The following is a 19938-nucleotide window of genomic DNA, read 5'->3' on the forward strand; positions in this document are numbered from 1 at the left end:
TCCAAGATATTTAAATGTTTCCCCTTAAACCACTCGAGTGTTGCTTTAGCAGTATGTTTAGGGTCATTGTCCTGCTGGAAGGTGAACCTCCGTCCCAGTCTCAAATCTCTTGAAGACTGAAACCGGTTTCCTTCAAGAATTTCCCTGTATTTAGCGCCATCCATCATTCCTTCAATTCTGACCAGTTTCCCAGTCCCTGTCGATGAAAAACATACCCACAGCATGATGCTGCCATCACCATGCTTCACTGTGGGGACGATGTTCTCGGGGTGATGAGAAGTGTTGTGTTTGCGCCAGACATAGCGTTTTCCTTGATGGCCAAAAAGCTCATTTTTAGTCTCATCTAACCAGAGTACCTTCTTCCATATGTTTGGGGAGTCTCCCACATGCCTTTTGGCAAACACCAAACGCGTTTGCTTCTTTTTTTCTTTAAGCAATAGCTTTTTTCTGACCACTCTTTCGTAAAGCCCAGCTCTGTGGAGTGTACTGCTTAAAGTGGTCCTATGGACAGATACTACAATATCCGCTGTGGAGCTTTGCAGCTCCTTCAGGGTTATCTTTGGTCTCTTTGTTGCCTCTCTGATTAATGCCCTCCTTGCCTGGTCCGTGAGTTTTGGTTGGCGGCCCTCTTTGGCAGGTTTGTTGTGGTACCATATTCTTTCAATTTTTTAATAATGGATTTAATGGTGCTCCGTGGGATGTTCAAACTTTCAGATATGTTTTATAATCCAACCCTGATCTATACTTCTCCACAACTTTGTACCTGACCTGTTTGGCGAGCTCCTTGGTCTTCATAGTGCCCCTTGCTTAGTGGTGTTGCAGAGTCTGGGGCCTTTCAGAACAGCTGTGCATATACTGAGATCATGTGACAGATCATGTGACACTTAGATTGCACACAGGTGGACTTTATTTAACTAATTATGTGACTTCTGAAGGTAATTGGTTGCACCAGATCTTATTTAGGGGCTTCATAGCAAACTGAGTGAATACATACAGTGGGCAAAAAAGTATTTAGTCAGCCACCAATTGTGCAAGTTCTCCCACTTAAAAAGATGAGAGAGGCCTGTAATTTTCATCATAGGTACACTTCAACTTTGACAGACAAAATGAGAAAGAAAAATCCAGAAACTCACATTGTAGGATTTGTTATGAATTTATTTGCAAATTATGGTGGAAAATAATTATTATTAGACATATTATTCCACTGAAAACCCAGTCCAAATAGGTTTCTGTTGCACATAACACTGACTTTTGAGCACTGTGTGAATTAGTGTACATTAAGATTGCACATCTGCACACAACAACTTGGATTAGATGTATTAATATTTACATCTGTTGATAAGAAACCTGATACAAAAAATAAGTTACTTGTGGTAATGTCAGATCAGTCAACCATTGCAGTCCCACTGGGCAACAGACTTCAATTCAACATCTATTATAGGTTGGTTCAAAATCATTTAATTGAAATTATGTGGAAACAACATTGATTCAACCAGTGTGTGCCCAGTGGGGTGTTTTTCATAAGGGGATTTCCCTAAGTCAGTCAGCGAGCCACTAGCTATCTTGTGATTTACAATAGTCCTGTGAATATGCATCACCTGTCCTCTCAATCTCTTGAAGTGAAAGCAGAGGCTCAGAATGATGATAGTTTGATGACAGTTTTGTCCTTGGAGAACAGGATGCCCCTTCCAATCTGTTGCTAGTACTATCCATGTTGTAATCAACTTTATCAGGATCTTTTTCAACCATGTCCTCCAAGTCTACAAAGGAAAGTACAAAGAGGTTATTCTGCCATAGATTTGAACATGTCTTTAGCTGTTGTTGACAGATTACTCTTTGTCAACAACCACACAGACTCATAATAGCTAAAGAATTATAAAGGAAGTCTCTACCAGACTTTCACTACTCACACTTCAGCACCGTCTTGTACACCTGTGTGTATCCTCGCTCTGGGTTCTTGCTCAGGTCCTTGTAGTAGTAAAAGCGTAGCTCCTTTGGGTACTGAGAGTAAGGCAGGTTGAGGACCAGGGGAATGATCCGGTTGGACATGGGCCCCTCAGACAGTGCTTGGTGCATCATGTACTGGCACCAGTCATCCAGCAGGAAGTTGGGGGTGATGAGAAGGGCCCAGCAATGGCTGCTCTGCACAGCCTGGCATAGCTCAGTGGGGATGGAACCCCCCACGATGGCATCACGTTGCCGCAGGAAACAGTGCAGGCCACATGGCGGGTTCTCCAGGTAAGAGGCCAGACGGATGGCTTCTTCGATGTCCATAGGACTGTGGCACACACACACGTCGTAGGTCTGGCTCCAACGAATCGTGGAGCTCAGAAAAGGTGGTGGTGGGTTAGGAGTGGAGGTGGGAGCCAATGATAAGACACCATCGACAGAAGGGGATGTGGAGACGAGCTGCTCTGTGGAGGATCTCTTTTAGGTTTCACTAAGAGTCGACGGAACCAACCTGAAACAAGATAATTAAACATGGGTCCTTTCCAGTGGTGTAAAGTGCTTAAATAAAAATACTTTCAAGTAGTTATTTTGAGTATCTGTACTTGACTTTACTATTTATATTTTTTGACAACTTCTACTTCACTACATTCCTGAATAAAATAATGTAGTTTTTACTACATACTGTACATTTTCCCTGACACGCAAAAGTACTGGTTACATTTTGAATGCTTAGCAGGACAGGAACATGGTCCAATTCACACTTATCAACAGAACATGCCTGGTCATCCCTACTGCCTCTGATCTGGTCGACACACATGCTTCGTTTGGAAATGATGTCTGTGTGTGCACCTGGCTATTCGTAAATAAATAAAAAACAAGAAAATGGTGCCATCTGGTTTGAGGAATTTGAAATGATTTACACTTTTACTTCTGATACTTAAGTACATTTTAGCAATTACATTAACTTTGTTTTAGCAATTACATTTACTTCTTATACTTAAGTATATTTAAAACCAATACTTTCAGACTTTTACTCAAGTAGTATTTTACTATGAAGATATATTTACTCAAGTCAAATGTTATTTGTCACATGTGGAGGGGTGATGCAAAACAGCTCCAGGCATTCCATGCTGTTCTTAACTCTTGTTCTGAGCACCTGAGATTTACTATGCAATCTGACCCACGTCAAATCAGTTTCCTTGATCTTCAGATTTTGTGTGAGGATAATGTTCTATACACGAATCTTTACAGGAAACCCACTGATAGTAACAGTTTTTTGAGGGCTGATAGCTGTCACCCGCTTCGACAGAAATATGACTGAGATGCAAAGAAATTCAAGAAGAGAGGGTACAAAAATGGTCAGATTAATATTGACATTGAGAAAATCCAAAACAAATCAAGACATGGTCTCTATCAAGGACAGTCTCCCAAAAATAAACATTCTTACGTTCTTATTACCCGCTATTCAAAGTGCACTGAACAAATTATGGGAATCGTTTAAACATTTTCACATTCTAAGATCCGATGACCGTATCGGTAATGTGTTTTCGGACCCTCCCTTGGTTGTATTCTCGCGGGGCAGAAATTGGTCAACTGAGTTACCACCCAAAAACCCAAGCACAGCGTACTTTTGCGCCTCTACCGGATGGAAACTACAAGTGTAATGGCTGCGCTCAATGCAATGGCACTTACAAATGTAGATCCTTCAAACACCCTCAAACAGGTAAACAGAACCCAATCAACGGTGTTATCATGTGCTCCACTAAGGCAGTTATTTATCTTATAACTTGTCCTTGTGGTAAAAATTATGTGGGTAAAACGATAGGCGAATTAAAAGTACGAATCTCGGAGCATCGATCTATGATCGTATGCTATACATTTATTTTCTATTTATATCTGTAAATTAACCAATGATATAAAGCCACACCCGGCCATGATTACAGACACCTGTGTGTGTCCTTTGACAGTATATAAACGTCATTATACCCTGATGAAGACCACTTGTCTGGCGAAACGTTGGTTATTAGGTTATTCAATTATTCAATTATTGCATATGAGCGCCTAGAGCGGGAGGCTCCCTTTTTCACATGCGCGGAATAAAACAGGTGTAGTAGACCTTACGGTGAAGCGCTTACTTACAAGCCCTTATCCAACAATGCAGTTCAAGAAATAGAGTTAAGAAAAGATTTAATAAATAAACTAAAGTACAAAATTAAATCAAAAAGTAACACAAGAAAATTATATAACAATAACGAGGCGATATACAGGGGGTACAGACCGGTACCGAATCAATGTGCGCAGATACAGGTTGGTCGAGGTCATTTGTAAGGTGACTAGGCATAGATAATAAACGGCGAGTAGCAGCAGTGTAAAAACAAAACCGGGGTCAGTGAATGTAAATAGTCTGAGTGGCCATTTGATTAATTGTTCAGCAATCTTATGGCTTAGGGGTAGAAGCTGTTAAGAATCCTTCTGGACCTAGACTTGGCGCTCCAGTACCGCTTGCTGTGCGGTAGCAGAGAGAACAGTCTGACTTGGGTGACGGGAGTCTTTGACAATTTGTTGGGCCTTCCTCTGACACCAATTATGCCAACTGAGTACTGGTCCTTTCACATCATAACTGTTTATCAAAACAGACAAGTCTGATCTTGTATAAATATCAAGTTTGTGAATAGATTTAATTGTTGTCAAGTTGATCAACTATTCAGTATATGTGGTTTAGGAAAAAAGTATTTCAATTTACCATACATGCTTTTGACATCATTCTCCAGACTATTGCAATTTTGTACCTCCAATAAGAAAAACTGTAACGTAATATCCTTCACATTTGATTGATTGATTTATTTTAATAGATGTGCTGTTCTAAGCACTTACCAGAAAGTTGATCACATAACATGAACACTCATGAATTAAGTTTTAAAACGTTTTTTAAAAATGTAACTACAAAAAATGTCATAACTTGCAAATATAACACCAAAAGTTTCCCTGATACTCTCAGCAGAAAAAGAGGAGGTTGAATCTAGCAGCTGCAGCTCACTGTTTGTCTAAATGTCTTGATTCCCACAACGCACAATTTCTCTCATTAAATTGTAATGTAGATCTGTTTTTTTGTATCCATAGTGCAGGGCAGGAGAGGTCAGGCCTATACCTCCACATACTAAAAATAATCCAACTGTAGCCTGTTTCTTTGCGTAGGCTACTTGGTTGTCCATCCAAAACACTGGATTTGCAGATTCATTATTCTTGTCTGGGTTACAATCAAATCATGTAGGAGCAAATCAAATATTTTAGGGAACTATGTACAAAATTCTAAAGGCTCTCGCACATCTGAGCAATCTTATTTGCAGGTGCATGGCAACAATTGAACAAGATGAAGGAAAGGACGCGGTAATTAACCTCTCCAAAAAAAGACCTTACTGACACTCAAGTCTCAGTCTTATCTAAGTGGCTCTCTTTTGTACCTACATGTACAGGTAAACCATTCGATACGAAAGTACATCTGTTTTAATTCTTTCGCAAGATCAAATTTAAGCATGTGTTTTCGCAAAATACTGATTCGGGCCTAGAAACACATAATAGAACTGGTACCCATTTTAAGCCCAAAAGCAACTCCTCGATTAATACCTATTATAGGTTAGTCGAATAAGAAGCCATGTCAGTATATACGAGACAAACAAACTACATTCAGAAGAATCTCACGAGAACAGAAGAACAGGCACTCAATGAATGAATGAAAGATTCATCTTTGGTTATAAAACCTGCAGACAAGGGGGGTGCTGTGGTTGTTTTATGACTATGAAAAATATAAAGAAGAAATTCAGAGACAACTCAGTAATGAACGTTTCTATAGAAAACTGAGTGTTGATCCCACACAGGTGTTCCAAAGGTAAATTTGCTCTAATCTGGAGCAAATCCTATTAAACCACTTTATCTCAAAACCTGAATATGAATAGCTTTGCTGCAAATGTGCCATACGTCCATGCTTGTACATTTTACCGAAATTACACAAACCTAAAACACAAGGCAACTATCCAGGCAGACCAGTGGTTGCAGGAATAGGCTCAATGCTAGAGCCATTGGGCGAACTTTGTAGACTCTTTTATAAAACTCATGTGCAAGCATTGCCATCATATGTAAAAGACTCTATAGACTTCATAAACAAGATCTCACAATAACGGGTTTAAAAGAAGACTGTATTTTGGTCACATTAGATGTCGAGAGTCTATATACCAGCATTCCCAATGTGGGGGGGGGGGGGGCTGGCAGCACTAGCACACTGTTTGGGAGACAGTACTCATGAATATCCACCAACAAACTTCATTCTAGAGCTGGCTGAATATGTTTTGACGTATAACTATTTTAGTTTGATGAATACTACCTCCAAACGAATGGAACATCGATGGGCTCCACATTCGCTACGAGCTATGCTAACCTTTATGTGGGTCTTGTTGTAGAACGTTTTGTAATAAAATGAAAACGAAAATACATTTTTGAATAAAGTCCTGAAGTGGTATCGATATATTGACGACATTTTTTGCATATGGGAAGGAACTGAAAAAGAGCTGTCAGATTTTATGGCACTACTCAATGACATTGACCCCAATCCAAATTCACTATTGAACGTGACACTCAACGTGTTCATTACCTCGATATGTGGATTGAGAAATCAAATGGAACCCTGTTAACAACTCTGTATAGAGAATAAACGGACAGAAATACTCTATTGCAGGGGACAGCTTCCATCCTGAGCCATTAAAAAAAATTCAGACTGCGCCGTATATGCCACCCACAGAGGATATCTAGAAAAAGCAGCGGAGATGCGCATTAGGTTTCTAAAAAGAGGCTATTCGTCACAATGTGTGGATGAAGCTCATCATTTGGCATTGGAAAAAACACGAGATGAACTGTTACAAAAAAAGACCCGCTAAAGCTAAAGAACACTCCGTAATGTTCACAACTACATATACTTTGAACTCGCGAAAAGTGGGAGGTGTGGTCAAGAAACACTGGCATATTTTATCATCGGACCCAGTTTTGCCGGCTGAATTTTAAAATCCACCACTTATTGTGTATAGGAGAGGTCGCAATTTACGCGATAAATTGGTTCATGCCAACTGCCAGCCACAAAAGAAAATCAACCAGGCTCTTTTACGCCCTCTACCAAATTGTAGCTATAAATGCAAAACAGTGCAACAATATGATGAAGTGTGAATATTTCTGCCACCCACATACAGGAAAACGGTTCCAAATAAATGACATTATTACGTGTTCCACCACCCATGCTATTTACATTATTAAATGTCCATGTGGGTCCTGCTATGTCGGTAAAACCTCTCGTTCTCTCAAACAGAAAATTTGTGAACAATAAAAGTTATATCAGGAGAAACGACAGGGATTATCCATTCGTAGTACATTTCAATGTCCTGAAGCATGATCTTTAGATTTTGTGGCATAGAGAAAGTTAAGATATCAGACAGGGGAGGTGATATTAATAATACTCTGAGTAAAAGAGAATGTTTTGGATTTTCACCCTCCAGACATTATTTCCTAAATTACTTAATGATGAAATGCCTATGTATGTTATGTTGTGAATTTGAACATGAATTATGTGCCAGAATTATGTGCCAGATTACTCTGTTCTTCGTACGATGTACCCAATGATTAATGAAAACTTGCTATATCCTCATTGTGGTTTTACAGACGTGTTTCATACGTCTATTTATACACTTTTGTAATATTATGAAATGCATATTGTTATATTTTTAGCACTATTTTGTTTTTCCTTTGCATCCAACCCCCTTCGACCTCAAATCTGAAAATCCACAGTGGAAGCAAGCCAGGGGCTAATCAGAAACTAGCCAGAAAGCTAACCAGAAGCTAGCCGAAAGCTAGCCAGAAGCTAATCTGAAGCTGCCCAGAAGTTAGCCGGTTTGCTGGCTAGCGTTGGTGTTTCAGCTGCCCACGTTTTGTGGTCATCAGCTATTCCTTTAGCTCGATAAATACCGGCACTTTTGTGCAACGCGACTCGGACCGGAGCATACCGGGCCTTTTTTTTCTCTCAGTTTCCCCGGATTTCAGCCGCAGGCTCTGGACATTTGCACCTTGATTTCGCAGCTAGCTAGCTGCAAACCGTGTGACTATTGGCTTACGTCGATCCCGGAGCAAACTTAAATCATTCCGGAGCTAGCCAGCTGAGGAGTTCCATCAGCCATTCCTGGCTACAGTCACCTATCCGGACCCGTTTTTTTTTTTTTTTTTCTGCAGATACGGAGCCCCACCGGGCCTTCACGACGACTGCCGACGTTATCTGCCCAGGGAGTTATCCAACTGGCACCTCCGTCGCGACATTACCTGAACGCTCATCTGGGGCCGCTAATCGTTAGCTGTCTTATCGGCTGCTATCTGAATAAGTATATCGGACAATTTTTTTCTTGGGTCACTATATCTATTTTGCCAATTGGATTGATCCCCTCTACCACACGGAAGCCACTAATCTAACGACGGAAACGCACGAGGTGTCTAAAAATAGACCTCCATCCTATGCTATCTTGCTACCGCTAGCCATCTACCTGGCCAGCTGTCTGGATCGCCGTGACCCCAACCAACCTCTACTCACTGGACCCTTATTGATCACTCGATTAAGCATGCTCTCCTTAATGTAAATATGCCTGTCCATTGCTGTTCTGGTTAGTGTTTATTGGCTTATTTCACTGTAGAGCCTCTAGCCCTGCTCACTATACCATATCCAACCTTTCAGTTCCACCACCCACATATGCGATGACATCACCTGGTTTCAATGATGTTTCTAGAGACAATATCTCTCTCATCATCACTCAATACCTAGGTTTACCTCCACTGTATTCACATCCTACCATACCTTTGTCTGTACATTATTCCTTGAAGCTATTTTATCGCCCCCAGAAACGTCCTTACTCTCTGTTCTAGACGTTCTAGACGACCAATTCTCATAGCTTTTAGCCGTACCCTTATCCTACTCCTCTCTTGTTCCTCTGGTGATGTAGCGGTGAATCCAGGCCCTGCAGTACCTAGCTCCACTCCTATTCCCCAGGCGCTCTCTTTTGATGACTTCTGTAACCGTAATAGCCTTTGTTTCATGCATGTTAACATTAGAAGCCTCCCTCCTAAGTTTGTTTTGTTCACTGCTTTAGCACACTCTGCCAACCCGGATGTTTTAGCCGTGTCTGAATCCTGGCTTAGAAAGACCACCAAAAATTCTGACATTTTCATCCCCAACTACAAGATTTTCAGACAAGATAGAACGGCCAAAGGGGGCGTTTGCAATCTACTGCAAAGATTGCCTGCAGAGTTCTGTTTTACTATCCAGGTCTGTTCCCAAACAATTTGAACTTCTACTTTTAAAAATCCACCTCTCTAAAAACAAGTCTCTCACGTTGCCGCCTGCTATAGACCACCCTCTGCCCCCAGCTGTGCTCTGGACACCATATGTGAACTGATTGCCCCCCATCTATCTTCAGAGCTCGTGCTGCTAGGCGACCTAAATTTGAACATGCTTTAACACCCCAGCCATCCTACAATCTAAGCTTGATGCCCTCAATCTCACACAAATTATCAATGAACCTACCAGGTACCACCCCAATTCCGGAAACAGCGGTACCCTCATAGATATCATCCTAACCAACTTGCCCTCCAAATACACCTCTGCTGTTTTCAACAAGATCTCAGCGATCACTGCCTCATTGCCTGCATCCGTAATGGGTCAGCGGTCAAACGACCTCCACTCATCACTGTCAAACGCTCCCTGAACACATTCAGCGAGCAGGCCTTTCTAATCGACCTGGCCGAGGTATCCTGAAGGATATTGATCTTCATCCCGTCAGTAGAGGATGCCTGGATATTTTTTTTAAATGCCTTCCTCACCATCTTGAATAAGCATGCCCCATTCAAGAAATTTAGAACCAGAACAGATATAGCCCTTGGTTCTCTCCTGACCTGACTGGCCTTAACCAACAGAAAAACATCCTATGGCGTTCTGCATTAGCATCGAACAGCCCCCGTGATATGCAACTTTTTCAGGGAAGCTAGAAACCAATATACACAGGCAGTTAGAAAAAGCCAAGGCTAGCTTTTTCAAGCAGAAATTGCTTCCTGCAACACAAATTCAAAAAAGTTCTGGGACACTGTAAAGCCATGGAGAATAAGAACACCTCCTCCCAGCTTCCAACTGCACTGAAGATAGGAAACACTGTCACCACCGACAAATCCACTATAATTGAGAATTCAATAAGCATTTTCTACGGCTGGCCATGCTTTCCACCTGGCTACCCTACCCCGGTCAACAGCACTGCCCTCCCCTCTGCTACTCGCCCAAGCCTTCCCCATTTCTCTTTCTCCCAAATACAGTCAGCTGATGTTTCTGAAAGAGCTGCAAAATCTGGACCCTTACAAATCAGCCGGGCTAGATAATCTGGACCCTTTCTTTCTAAAACTATCTGCTGAAATTGTTGCCACCATTACTAGCCTTTTCAACCTCTCTTTCGTGTCGTCTGAGATTCCCAAAATTGGAAAGCAGCTGCGGTTATCCCCCTCTTCAAAGGGGGGACACTCTTGACCCTAACAGCTACAGACCTATATCTATCCTACCCTGCCTTTCTAAGGTCTTCGAAAGCAAGTCAACAAACAGATTACCGACACTTTCGAATCCCACCATACCTTCTCCGCTATGCAATCTGGTTTCAGAGCTGGTCATGGGTGCACCTCAGCCACGCTCAAGGTATAAACGATATCTTAACCGACATCGATAGGAAACAATACTGTGCAGCCGTATTCATTGACCTGGCCAAGGCTTTTGACTCTGTCAATCACCACATCCTCATCGGCAGACTCGACAGCCTTGGTTTCTCTAATGATTGCCTCGCCTGGTTCACCAACTACTTCTCTGATCGAGTTCAGTGTGTCAAATCGGAGGGTCTGTTGTCCGGGCCTCTCAGTCTCTATGGGGGTGCCACAGGTTCATTCTTGGACCGACTCTCTTCTCTGTATACATCAATGATGTCGCTCTTGCTGCTGGTGGGATTCTCTGATCCACCTCTACGCAGACGACACTATTCTGTATACTTCTGGCCCTTCTTTTGACACTGTGTTAACAACCCTCCAGGCGAGCTTCAATGCCATACAACTCTCCTTCCGTGGCCTCCAATTGCTCTTAAATACAAGTAAAACTAAATGCATGCTCTTCAACCGATCGCTGCCTGCACCTGCCCGCCTGTCCAACATCACTACTCTGGACGGCTCTGACTTAGAATATGTGGACAACTACAAATACCTAGGTGTCTGGTTAGACTGTAAACTCTCCTTCCAGACTCACATCAAACATCTCCAATCCAAAGTTAAATCTAGAATTGGCTTCCTATTCCGCAACAAAGCATCCTTCACTCATGCTGCCAAACATACCCTTGTAAAACTGACCATCCTACCAATCCTCGACTTCGTTGAGTCATTTACAAAATAGCCTCCAAAACCCTACTCAATAAATTGGATGCAGTCTATCACAGTGCCATCCGTTTTGTCACCAAAGCCCCATATACTACCCACCACTGCGACCTGTACACTTCCGTTGGCTGGCCCTCGCTTCATACTCGTCGCCAAACCACTGGCTCCAGGTCATCTACAAGACCCTGCTAGGTAAAGTCCCCCCTTATCTCAGCTCGCTGATCACCATAGCAGCACCTACCTGTAGCACGCGCTCCAGCAGGTATATCTCTCTGGTCACCCCCAAAACCAATTCTTCCTTGGCCGCCTCTCCTTCCAGTTCTCTGCTGCCAATGACTGGAACGAACTACAAAAATCTCTGAAACTGGAAACACTTACTCCCTTCACTAGCTTTAAGCACCAGCTGTCAGAGCAGCTCATAGATTACTGCACCTGTACATAGCCCATCTATAATTTAGCCCAAACAACTACCTCTTTACCTACTGTATTTATTTATTTATTTTGCTCCTTTGCACCCCATTATTTCTATCTCTACTTTACACTTTCTTCCACTGCAAACCAACCATTCCAGTGTTTTTTATTTTTTTGACTTGCTATATTGTATTTATTTCGCCACCATGGCCTTTTTATATTTTTATTTATTTATATATATATTTTGTTTGSCTTCACCTCCCTTATCTCACCTCACTTGCTCACATTGTATATAGACTTATCTTTCACTGTATTATTGACTGTATGTTTGTTTTACTCCATGTGTAACTATGTGTTGTTGTATGTGTCGAACTGCTTTGCTTTATCTTGGCCAGGTCGCAATTGTAAATGAGAACGTGTTCTCAATTTGCCTACCTGGTTAAATAAAGGTGAAATAAAATACAAATAAAAAATGTGTGGAACGGATGTGGGTGGGGCCAGGTCTACATAAGGGTGCATATTTTTTTATAAATAAAAACATTCACAAAAACTCTGACGAAGGCCGATACGGTTCTTAATAAAGATCAGTGATACTATCAAGAGCTGTGAGGGAACTATGTACGCAACCGGATAGAAGTCATGCAGTAATCCTTTATATGATATTGTGGGTCTGTGGGAATTATTATTGTCTGAGCTAGAATCAAATAATGTAGAAAGCAATCAAATATTTTAGCGAACTATGTAAGCAACCGGAAGAAGTAATCCTTTGTGGCTGTGACGACTACCATATTTGGCTCGCTGACAAACAAACGCCAGTACTTGAACTGCGTAGCAGCATATCAGAGTAAATCACGCAGAAATGGAACGGAAATCACAGAAAATACAGTAGACGTTGTGGTGGCAGCTGTAGAGAAGTATTTGGGTATACGAGATTTGACTTCAGAGGAGTTACAGGGTGTGTTGAGTGGTGGTGACCCATCCTAAAATTATTCAAATTGTAGCCTGTTTCCTTGCGTGGGTTAACGTTGCTTGGTTGTACATCCTCAATTCTGGAACTGCAAATGTAACGTTATTATTCTTGTATGGGTTAGAATCAAATCATGTAGTAGGCAATCAAATATTTTAGAGAACTATGTCTGCAACAGGAAGGAAGTCATGCAGTAACCCTTTTAGCCACAACTTCCTAAGAAAAGCTGTGGTCTACATGTGATGTACAACAGCTGTTTACAGTTTTTTTACAAACGCTTACACACTAAAGTGGTACTTGAGGCACACTCAGTGAAACCATTAAGTCATGTGCCTAATCTTCAGACCAAGTCTGCAAAACTGCAAGCACGTTATCTGCTTTACACTCAGTTTGCAATTGTAAAGCACTTTTTGCAAAACACTCAACACAGTTCTCTACATTAGACACATCATTCAAATCAGAACTTGAGCACAATAAATAGGCTTCAAGTTGGCTTTCTTGGTTTGGACCACAATGGAGGCCAATTTTGGAGAGAGGGGAGGGGAGGGGGGGGGCTGGGACGAGGAAAACAATCACAGATGAGATCCGGGCTGTTTTGGTTGAGTTTCAGGGAGGCTGGGCAGAGGGTCCAGCCTAACTTGAGCCGCTACACTGCAGCAAGTGTCATCCGAACATTTCAAAATGAGAACAGGTAAGTAAACCTAATACCATGCTATTGTACTTACAGCACTACAGTTACCATTTCATACTGAATTAAATCTTGCACCCTAACCATTCGCACGTTTTTGCAGAATTGCTAGACAACCCTTCAATGGAGGAAGAAATCGGCTGTTCACTGCAGAGCAGGACCAACACATTGAATATGGTCATTTTAAACAACCGCATACGTCTATGACAACTGCAACCCCACATCATCACTGACAACACAACATTCAGTAACATAAATAGTGTGAGTTTATCCGCACTTGGCCGTCTCCTGAAACGCCATCAGATTCGTATGAAGCAGCTCTACAGAGTACCATTTGAGCGAAATTCTGATGGTGTGAAAAAACTGCGCTATGAATACGTACAAGTAAGCTATACTATCCTGTCATTGGTACTGTATTCCAGTGTATTGTGCTACATATTGACTGCTCTATGTCTATTCATACTGTCATGCAATAATGTCTTGTCTGTTTCAGAGTTATGGAACTAGATGCTGGATGCTACCAAATCGATCCCGCTCCAGAGTACAGTTCTCGGTGTAACGCTCATTCCTTCGACGATAAACGCGAATCCGACCATCACCCCTGGTGAAACGAAACCTCGACTCGTCAGTGAAGAGCACTTTTTGCCAGTCCTGTCTGGTCCAGCGACAGTGGGTTTGTGCCCATAGGCAACGTTGTTGCCGGTGATGTCTGGTGAGGACCTGCCTTACAACAGGCCTACAAGCCCTCAGTCCAGCCTCTCTCAGCCTATTGCGGACAGTCTGAGCACTGATGGAGGGATTGTGCATTCCTGATGTAACTCGGGCAGTTGTTGTTGCCATCCTGTACCTGTCACGCAGGTGTGATGTTCGGATGTACCAATCCTGTGCAGGTGTTGTTACACGTGGTCTGCCACTGCGAGGACGATCAGCTGTCTGTCCTGTCCCACTGTAGCACTGTCTTAGGCGTCTCACAGTACAGACATTGCAATTTATTGCCCTGGCCACATCTGCAGTCCTCATGCCTCCTTGCAGCATGCCTAAGGCACGTTCACGCAGATGAGCAGGGACCCTGGGCATCTTTCTTTTGGTGTTTTTCAGAGTCAGTAGAAAGGCCTTCTTTAGTGTCCCAAGTTTTCATAACTGTGACCTTAATTGCCTACCGTCTGTTATCTGTTAACGACCGTTCCACAGGTGCATGTTCATTAATTGTTTATGRTTCATTGAACAAGCATGGGAAACAGTGTTTAAACCCTTTACAATGAAGATCTGTGAAGTTATTTGGATTTTTACGAATTCTGTTTGAAAGACAGGGTCCTGAAGAAGGGACGTTTCTTGTTTTGCTGAGTTTAGTAACAAGCCTACTTGTTTATCTTCTACTGTATTTGTTTTGTCTGTTACTGTTCATCCCGAAATCTGGATGAAAATACAACGTTTAGAGAAAGAAATGCATTACATTTTTTACCCCCTTGTATTTCTGTTTATTGTGTAAATATATACTAAATATGCATATATACTGTATATATTTGTGCACATACATGAGTGCTATGACAAAATGCTGTGGACTCCACTGAACATGCAAAAGACACAAGATAGTAGTGTTTGTCACATCTGTGTGTAGTTGGTTTGTATAAGAGCTAATAATTTGATGGTTTGTGTGTAGAGTTTTGATGCTAAAACACAATTTTGAGGAGTTAAAATAGTTTTGAATGAAGTGTTTGGTTTTGCAAGAGATGTGTGATGTTTTGTGTGTGTTTTGGCATTTTGTGTAGTCTAGAGAAAAGGAGCCATAGTTTCAGAAATCATGCGCAAGCAATTGTCAAACTAATGCTCTGTCATGCGTGTGGGCTACTGTATTTACAAAACAATGTACATTTCTGTGTGTGATTGGTAAAATAACACTAAAATGGCCTAAGCATTTAACAAATGACTGACATTTGTCATCGGAAAGATGGATTTAGCACCTTGTCCAAGAGGAGGACAAACATGAGCTTTTCTTTTGGGGCAAAGAAAAAGAAGGCGGATGAGCTCTCTTTGACTAGGGCTAAGCCTACATATCAGTATTGGAGTTGAGTTGATCCCATTACAGGAATTCTAGTACCAGAAAACCATCTGATCTGCAACGAGTTGTTTTGCAATGTACAGAGTTCGCTCAGAGACGGAAAAGGAAGCAAGGCATCCATCCCACTGTTTTGTTTTGTTCGTTTTTTGCCTACGGGAGTGTATTTTCTGGCTTTCCATGTCACCATGAATCTCAGTGTTTGAAAATCACTTTAAAAAATAAAAAAAGTTTTAACTTTTTATGTCATCGCGTAGAACTTTTTTACTTGATTTCTTCTACAAAACATACAGATGATGTTTTCACATTATGTTGACAGTGATATTGTGCAGGAGATAATGAAAATCAGATTGAAAAGTGATGAAGCAGCCCTTTAAGAAGATAAATTGTAGGAATAGGCAGGGTTTATGACTTTGGCTGTGGAAACTAGTGACGACTACCATCTTTGGCTCGCTGACAAACGAGCCAATACTTGAACTGCGCAGCCGCAGATCAGAGAAGCGGGGAGGGAGGTTGTACAGAATTAGGTAGACAATGATTGATAGCACAGTAGGTGGCGGCATACACCTTAAATGTTTGTTTGTGAACCGCCAAGATATCATAGAAGAAGAAGTAGAACTTCACTGCCGAAATGGAACGTAAATCACAGAAAATAGATATGGTGCCGGCCGCTACAGAGAAGTATTTGAGTATACGAGATTTGATTTCAGAAGAGTTACAGGGTGTGTTGAGTGGTGGTATCCTGTTCTTCCAGACCATTGGCATGGTGCAGGAGCAGATAGGGTCAAGGTAGTGGGTTTTTAATGAGCTGGAGGTGGATATTGCAATTTTAGGTGTTCCAGTGGAGGACACTAAACCACTGCTGGTGGTGGTTGAGGCTGTCTAGGTGGGGCTGAGGGAAGGGCTGGTTCCTCAGTACACTTAGAGAGTTTACCACCCATGATTTCTAATTGGTTTCTTAGTCCTGTATTGTAACACTAAATTACTTACATTTTTCTTATCTCCGTTTTTTTTATTGTTACTTTATAAAATCTCTAGTAACCCATTATACACACATTTATTACTTAATCTCTCTTCAACCAACTACGTCTCTCAACAGACACAATTCTACCTGACCACTTCTCGATCACATCCTCTCTATACTCAACCCGTCCTAATCCAAACCAAACAATTACAGTCAAATTTCTGACTAATCTGAAAACAAGGCTCCCTAAATTTTTATCAGCATATATAATGCACGACCCGGGCTGGCAAAACCCTGGATCATTGTTATTCTAACTTCCGCGACGCATATAAAGCCCTCCCACGCCCTCCTTTCGGAAAATCTGAGCACGACTCCATTTTGTTGCTTCCAGCCTATAGACAGAAACTAAAACAGGAAGCGCCCGTGCTTAGGTCTGTTCAACGCTGGTCCGACCAATCGGATTCCACGCCTCAAGATTGCTTCAATCACGTAGACTGGGATATGTTCCGCTTCTACACCTGCATTGCTTGCTGTTTGGGGTTTTAGGCTGGGTGTCTGTACAGCACTTCGAGATATTAGCTGATGTACGAAGGGCTATATAAAATAAACTTAATTTGCATAGCGTCGGACAATAACATTGATGAATACGCTGATTCGGTGAGCGAGTTCATTAGCAAGTGCATCGGTGATGTTGTACCCACAGAGTCTATTAAAACATTCCCCAACCACAAACCGTGGATTGATGGCAGCATTCGCGCAAAACTGAACACGAACCACTGCTTTTAATCAGGGCAAGGGGACCGGAAACATGACCGAATACAAACAGTGTAGCTATTCCCTCCGCAAGGCAATCAAACAAGCTAAGGGTCTGTAGAGACAAAGTTGAGTCGCAATTCAACGGCTCAGACACGAGAGGTATGTGGCAGCGTTTACAGTCAATCACGGACTACAAAAGGAAAACCAGCCTCGTCGCGGACCACAATGTCTTGCTCCCAGACAAACTAAACAACTTCTTTGCTCGCTTTGAGGACAACATTGTGCCGCTGACACGGCCTGCTACCAAAACCTGTGGGCTCTCCTTCACTGCAGCCAACGTGAGTAAAAAATGTAAACGTTTTAACCCTCGCAAGGCTGCCAGCCCAGACGGCATCCCCAGCCGCGTCCTCAGAGCATGCGCAGACCAGCTGGCTGGTGTGTTTACGGACATATTCAATCAATCCTTATCCCAGTCAGCTGTTCCCACATGCTTTAAGAGGGCCACCATTGTTCCTGTTCCCAAGAAAGCGAAGGTAACTGAGCTAAATGACTATCGCCCCATAGCACTCACTTCCCTCATCATGAAGTGCTATGAGAGACTAGTCAAGGACCATATCACCTCCACTCTACCTGATACCCTAGACCCACTCCAATTTGCTTACCGCCCCAATAGGTCCACAGACGACGCAATCGCAATCACACTGCACACTTCCCTAACCTATCTTGACAAGAGGAATACCTATGTAAGAATGCTGTTCATCAACTACAGCTCAGCATTTAACACCATATTACCCTCCAAACTCGTCATTAAGCTCGAGACCCTGGGTCTCGACCCCTCCTTGTGCAACTAGGTCTTGGACTTCTTGACGGGCCGCCCCCGGGTGGTGGGGGTAGGTAACAACATCTCCATCCCGCTGATCCTCAACACTGGGGCCCCACAAGGGTGCGTTCTCAGCCCTCTCCTATACTCCCTGTTCACCCATGACTGCGTGCCTCCAACTCAATCATCAAGTTTGCAGACGACACTACAGTGGTAGGCTTGATTACCAACAACGACGAGACAGCCTACAGGGAGGAGGTGAGGGCCCTCGGAGTGTGGTGTCAGGAAAATAACCTCACACTCAATGTCAACAAAACAAAGGAGATGATCGTGGACTTCAGGAAACAGCAGAGGGAGTAGCCCCCTATCCACATCGACGGGACAGTAGTGGAAAAGGTGGAAAGTTTTAAGTTCCTCGGCATACACATCACGGACAAACTGAAATGGTCCACCCACACAGACAGCGTGGTGAAGAAGGCGCAACAGCGTCTCTTCAACCTCAGGAGCCGGCAACTGCTCCGCCCACAACCGTAAGGCTCTCCTCAGGGTAGTGAGGTCTGCACAACGCATCACCGGGGGCAAACACCTACACCACCCGATGTCACTGTAAGGCCAAAAAGATCATCAAGGACAACAACCACCCAAGCCACTGCCTGTTCACCCCGCTATCATCCAGAAGGGGAAGTCAGTACAGGTGCATCAAAGCGGGGACCGAGAGACTGAAAAACAGCTTCTATCTCAAGGCCATCAGACTGTTAAACAGCCATCACTAACATTGAGTGGCTGCTGCCAACATACTGACTCATCTCTAGCCACTTTAATAATGAAAAAATGTATGTAATAAATGTATCACTAGCCACTTTAAACAATGCCACTTTATATAATGCTTACATACTCTACATTACTCATCTCATATGTATATACTGTACTCTATACCATCTACTGCATCTTGGCTATGCCGTTAGGCCATCGCTCATTCATATATTTTTATGTACATATTCGTATTCATTCCTTTACACTTGTGTGTATAAGGTAGTTGTTGTGAAATTGTTAGGTTAGATTACTTGTTAGATATTACTGCATGGTCTGAACTAGAAGCACAAGCATTTTGCTACACTCGCATTAACATCTGCTAACCATGTGTATGTGACAAATAACATTTGATTTGATTTACATTTACCAACTTCATTAAACATGCAGTTTTTCATTAAACATGCATCCTTCAGTTCACTTCCTCTCATGTGAAAATCAGTAATATATATAGTGGTTGTATTTAATTATATATTTGTATTTAATTGTAGGGAATCCAATCCCTATTCATATACTGACCCATCCTTACTTATATACTTATCCAACAGTATTTTGTCACTGATCCAACAGTATCCACCTGCAAGTGTAGAGAAATTAATACCCATACTGACCCAACATTATTTTCAACTGATGGTAGGAAAACCAATCCCTATTAGATACACACCTGTGCTGCCATTGATCAATGTTAACCGGCGAGATTCATTATTATAGAAAAATTGTTCTGCCAAATTGAACCCCAAAATTTGGTGGATGAGGAGGACGAGATCTTTCACCATTAAGGCTCGGCTGAAAAACAGACAGTCCCTCACAGATATTTTTAAATAAGGTATCTTACCTTTTTTAATTGTGGCCAAAGGGATGCCTGGGTCCAAGCCGGACGGAACGGATCAGAATTTTTATTTTATTTTTTATTTTATTTTTATTTTATATAGCCCTTCGTACATCAGCTAATATCTCGAAGTGCTGTACAGAAACCCAGCCTAAAACCCCAAACAGCAAGCAATGCAGGTGTAGAAGCACGGTGGCTAGGAAAAACTCCCTAGAA

The 19938-nt window shown here is 42.3% G+C and overlaps 1 protein-coding gene and 1 long non-coding RNA gene across 2 annotated transcripts; one reads left to right on the forward strand and one right to left on the reverse strand.

The window, feature by feature from the left end:
* Positions 1-1902: 1902 nt before the first annotated feature.
* LOC111957893 (toll/interleukin-1 receptor domain-containing adapter protein-like) lies at positions 1903-2483 on the reverse strand. Its single transcript, XM_023978980.2, is given in 2 exon segments — positions 1903-2396; positions 2399-2483. Coding segments are annotated over 2 exon segments (579 nt in total).
* Positions 2484-12388: 9905 nt separating this feature from the next.
* Positions 12389-15785, forward strand: LOC111957804 (uncharacterized). The gene is made up of 3 exons (XR_002876453.2): positions 12389-13490; positions 13591-13871; positions 13981-15785. It is a non-coding gene; the product is annotated as an uncharacterized lncRNA (long non-coding RNA).
* Positions 15786-19938: the final 4153 nt, after the last annotated feature.

Source organism: Salvelinus sp. IW2-2015, linkage group LG4p, assembly GCF_002910315.2.
Source record: "Salvelinus sp. IW2-2015 linkage group LG4p, ASM291031v2, whole genome shotgun sequence".
NCBI lineage: Eukaryota > Metazoa > Chordata > Actinopteri > Salmoniformes > Salmonidae > Salvelinus > Salvelinus sp. IW2-2015.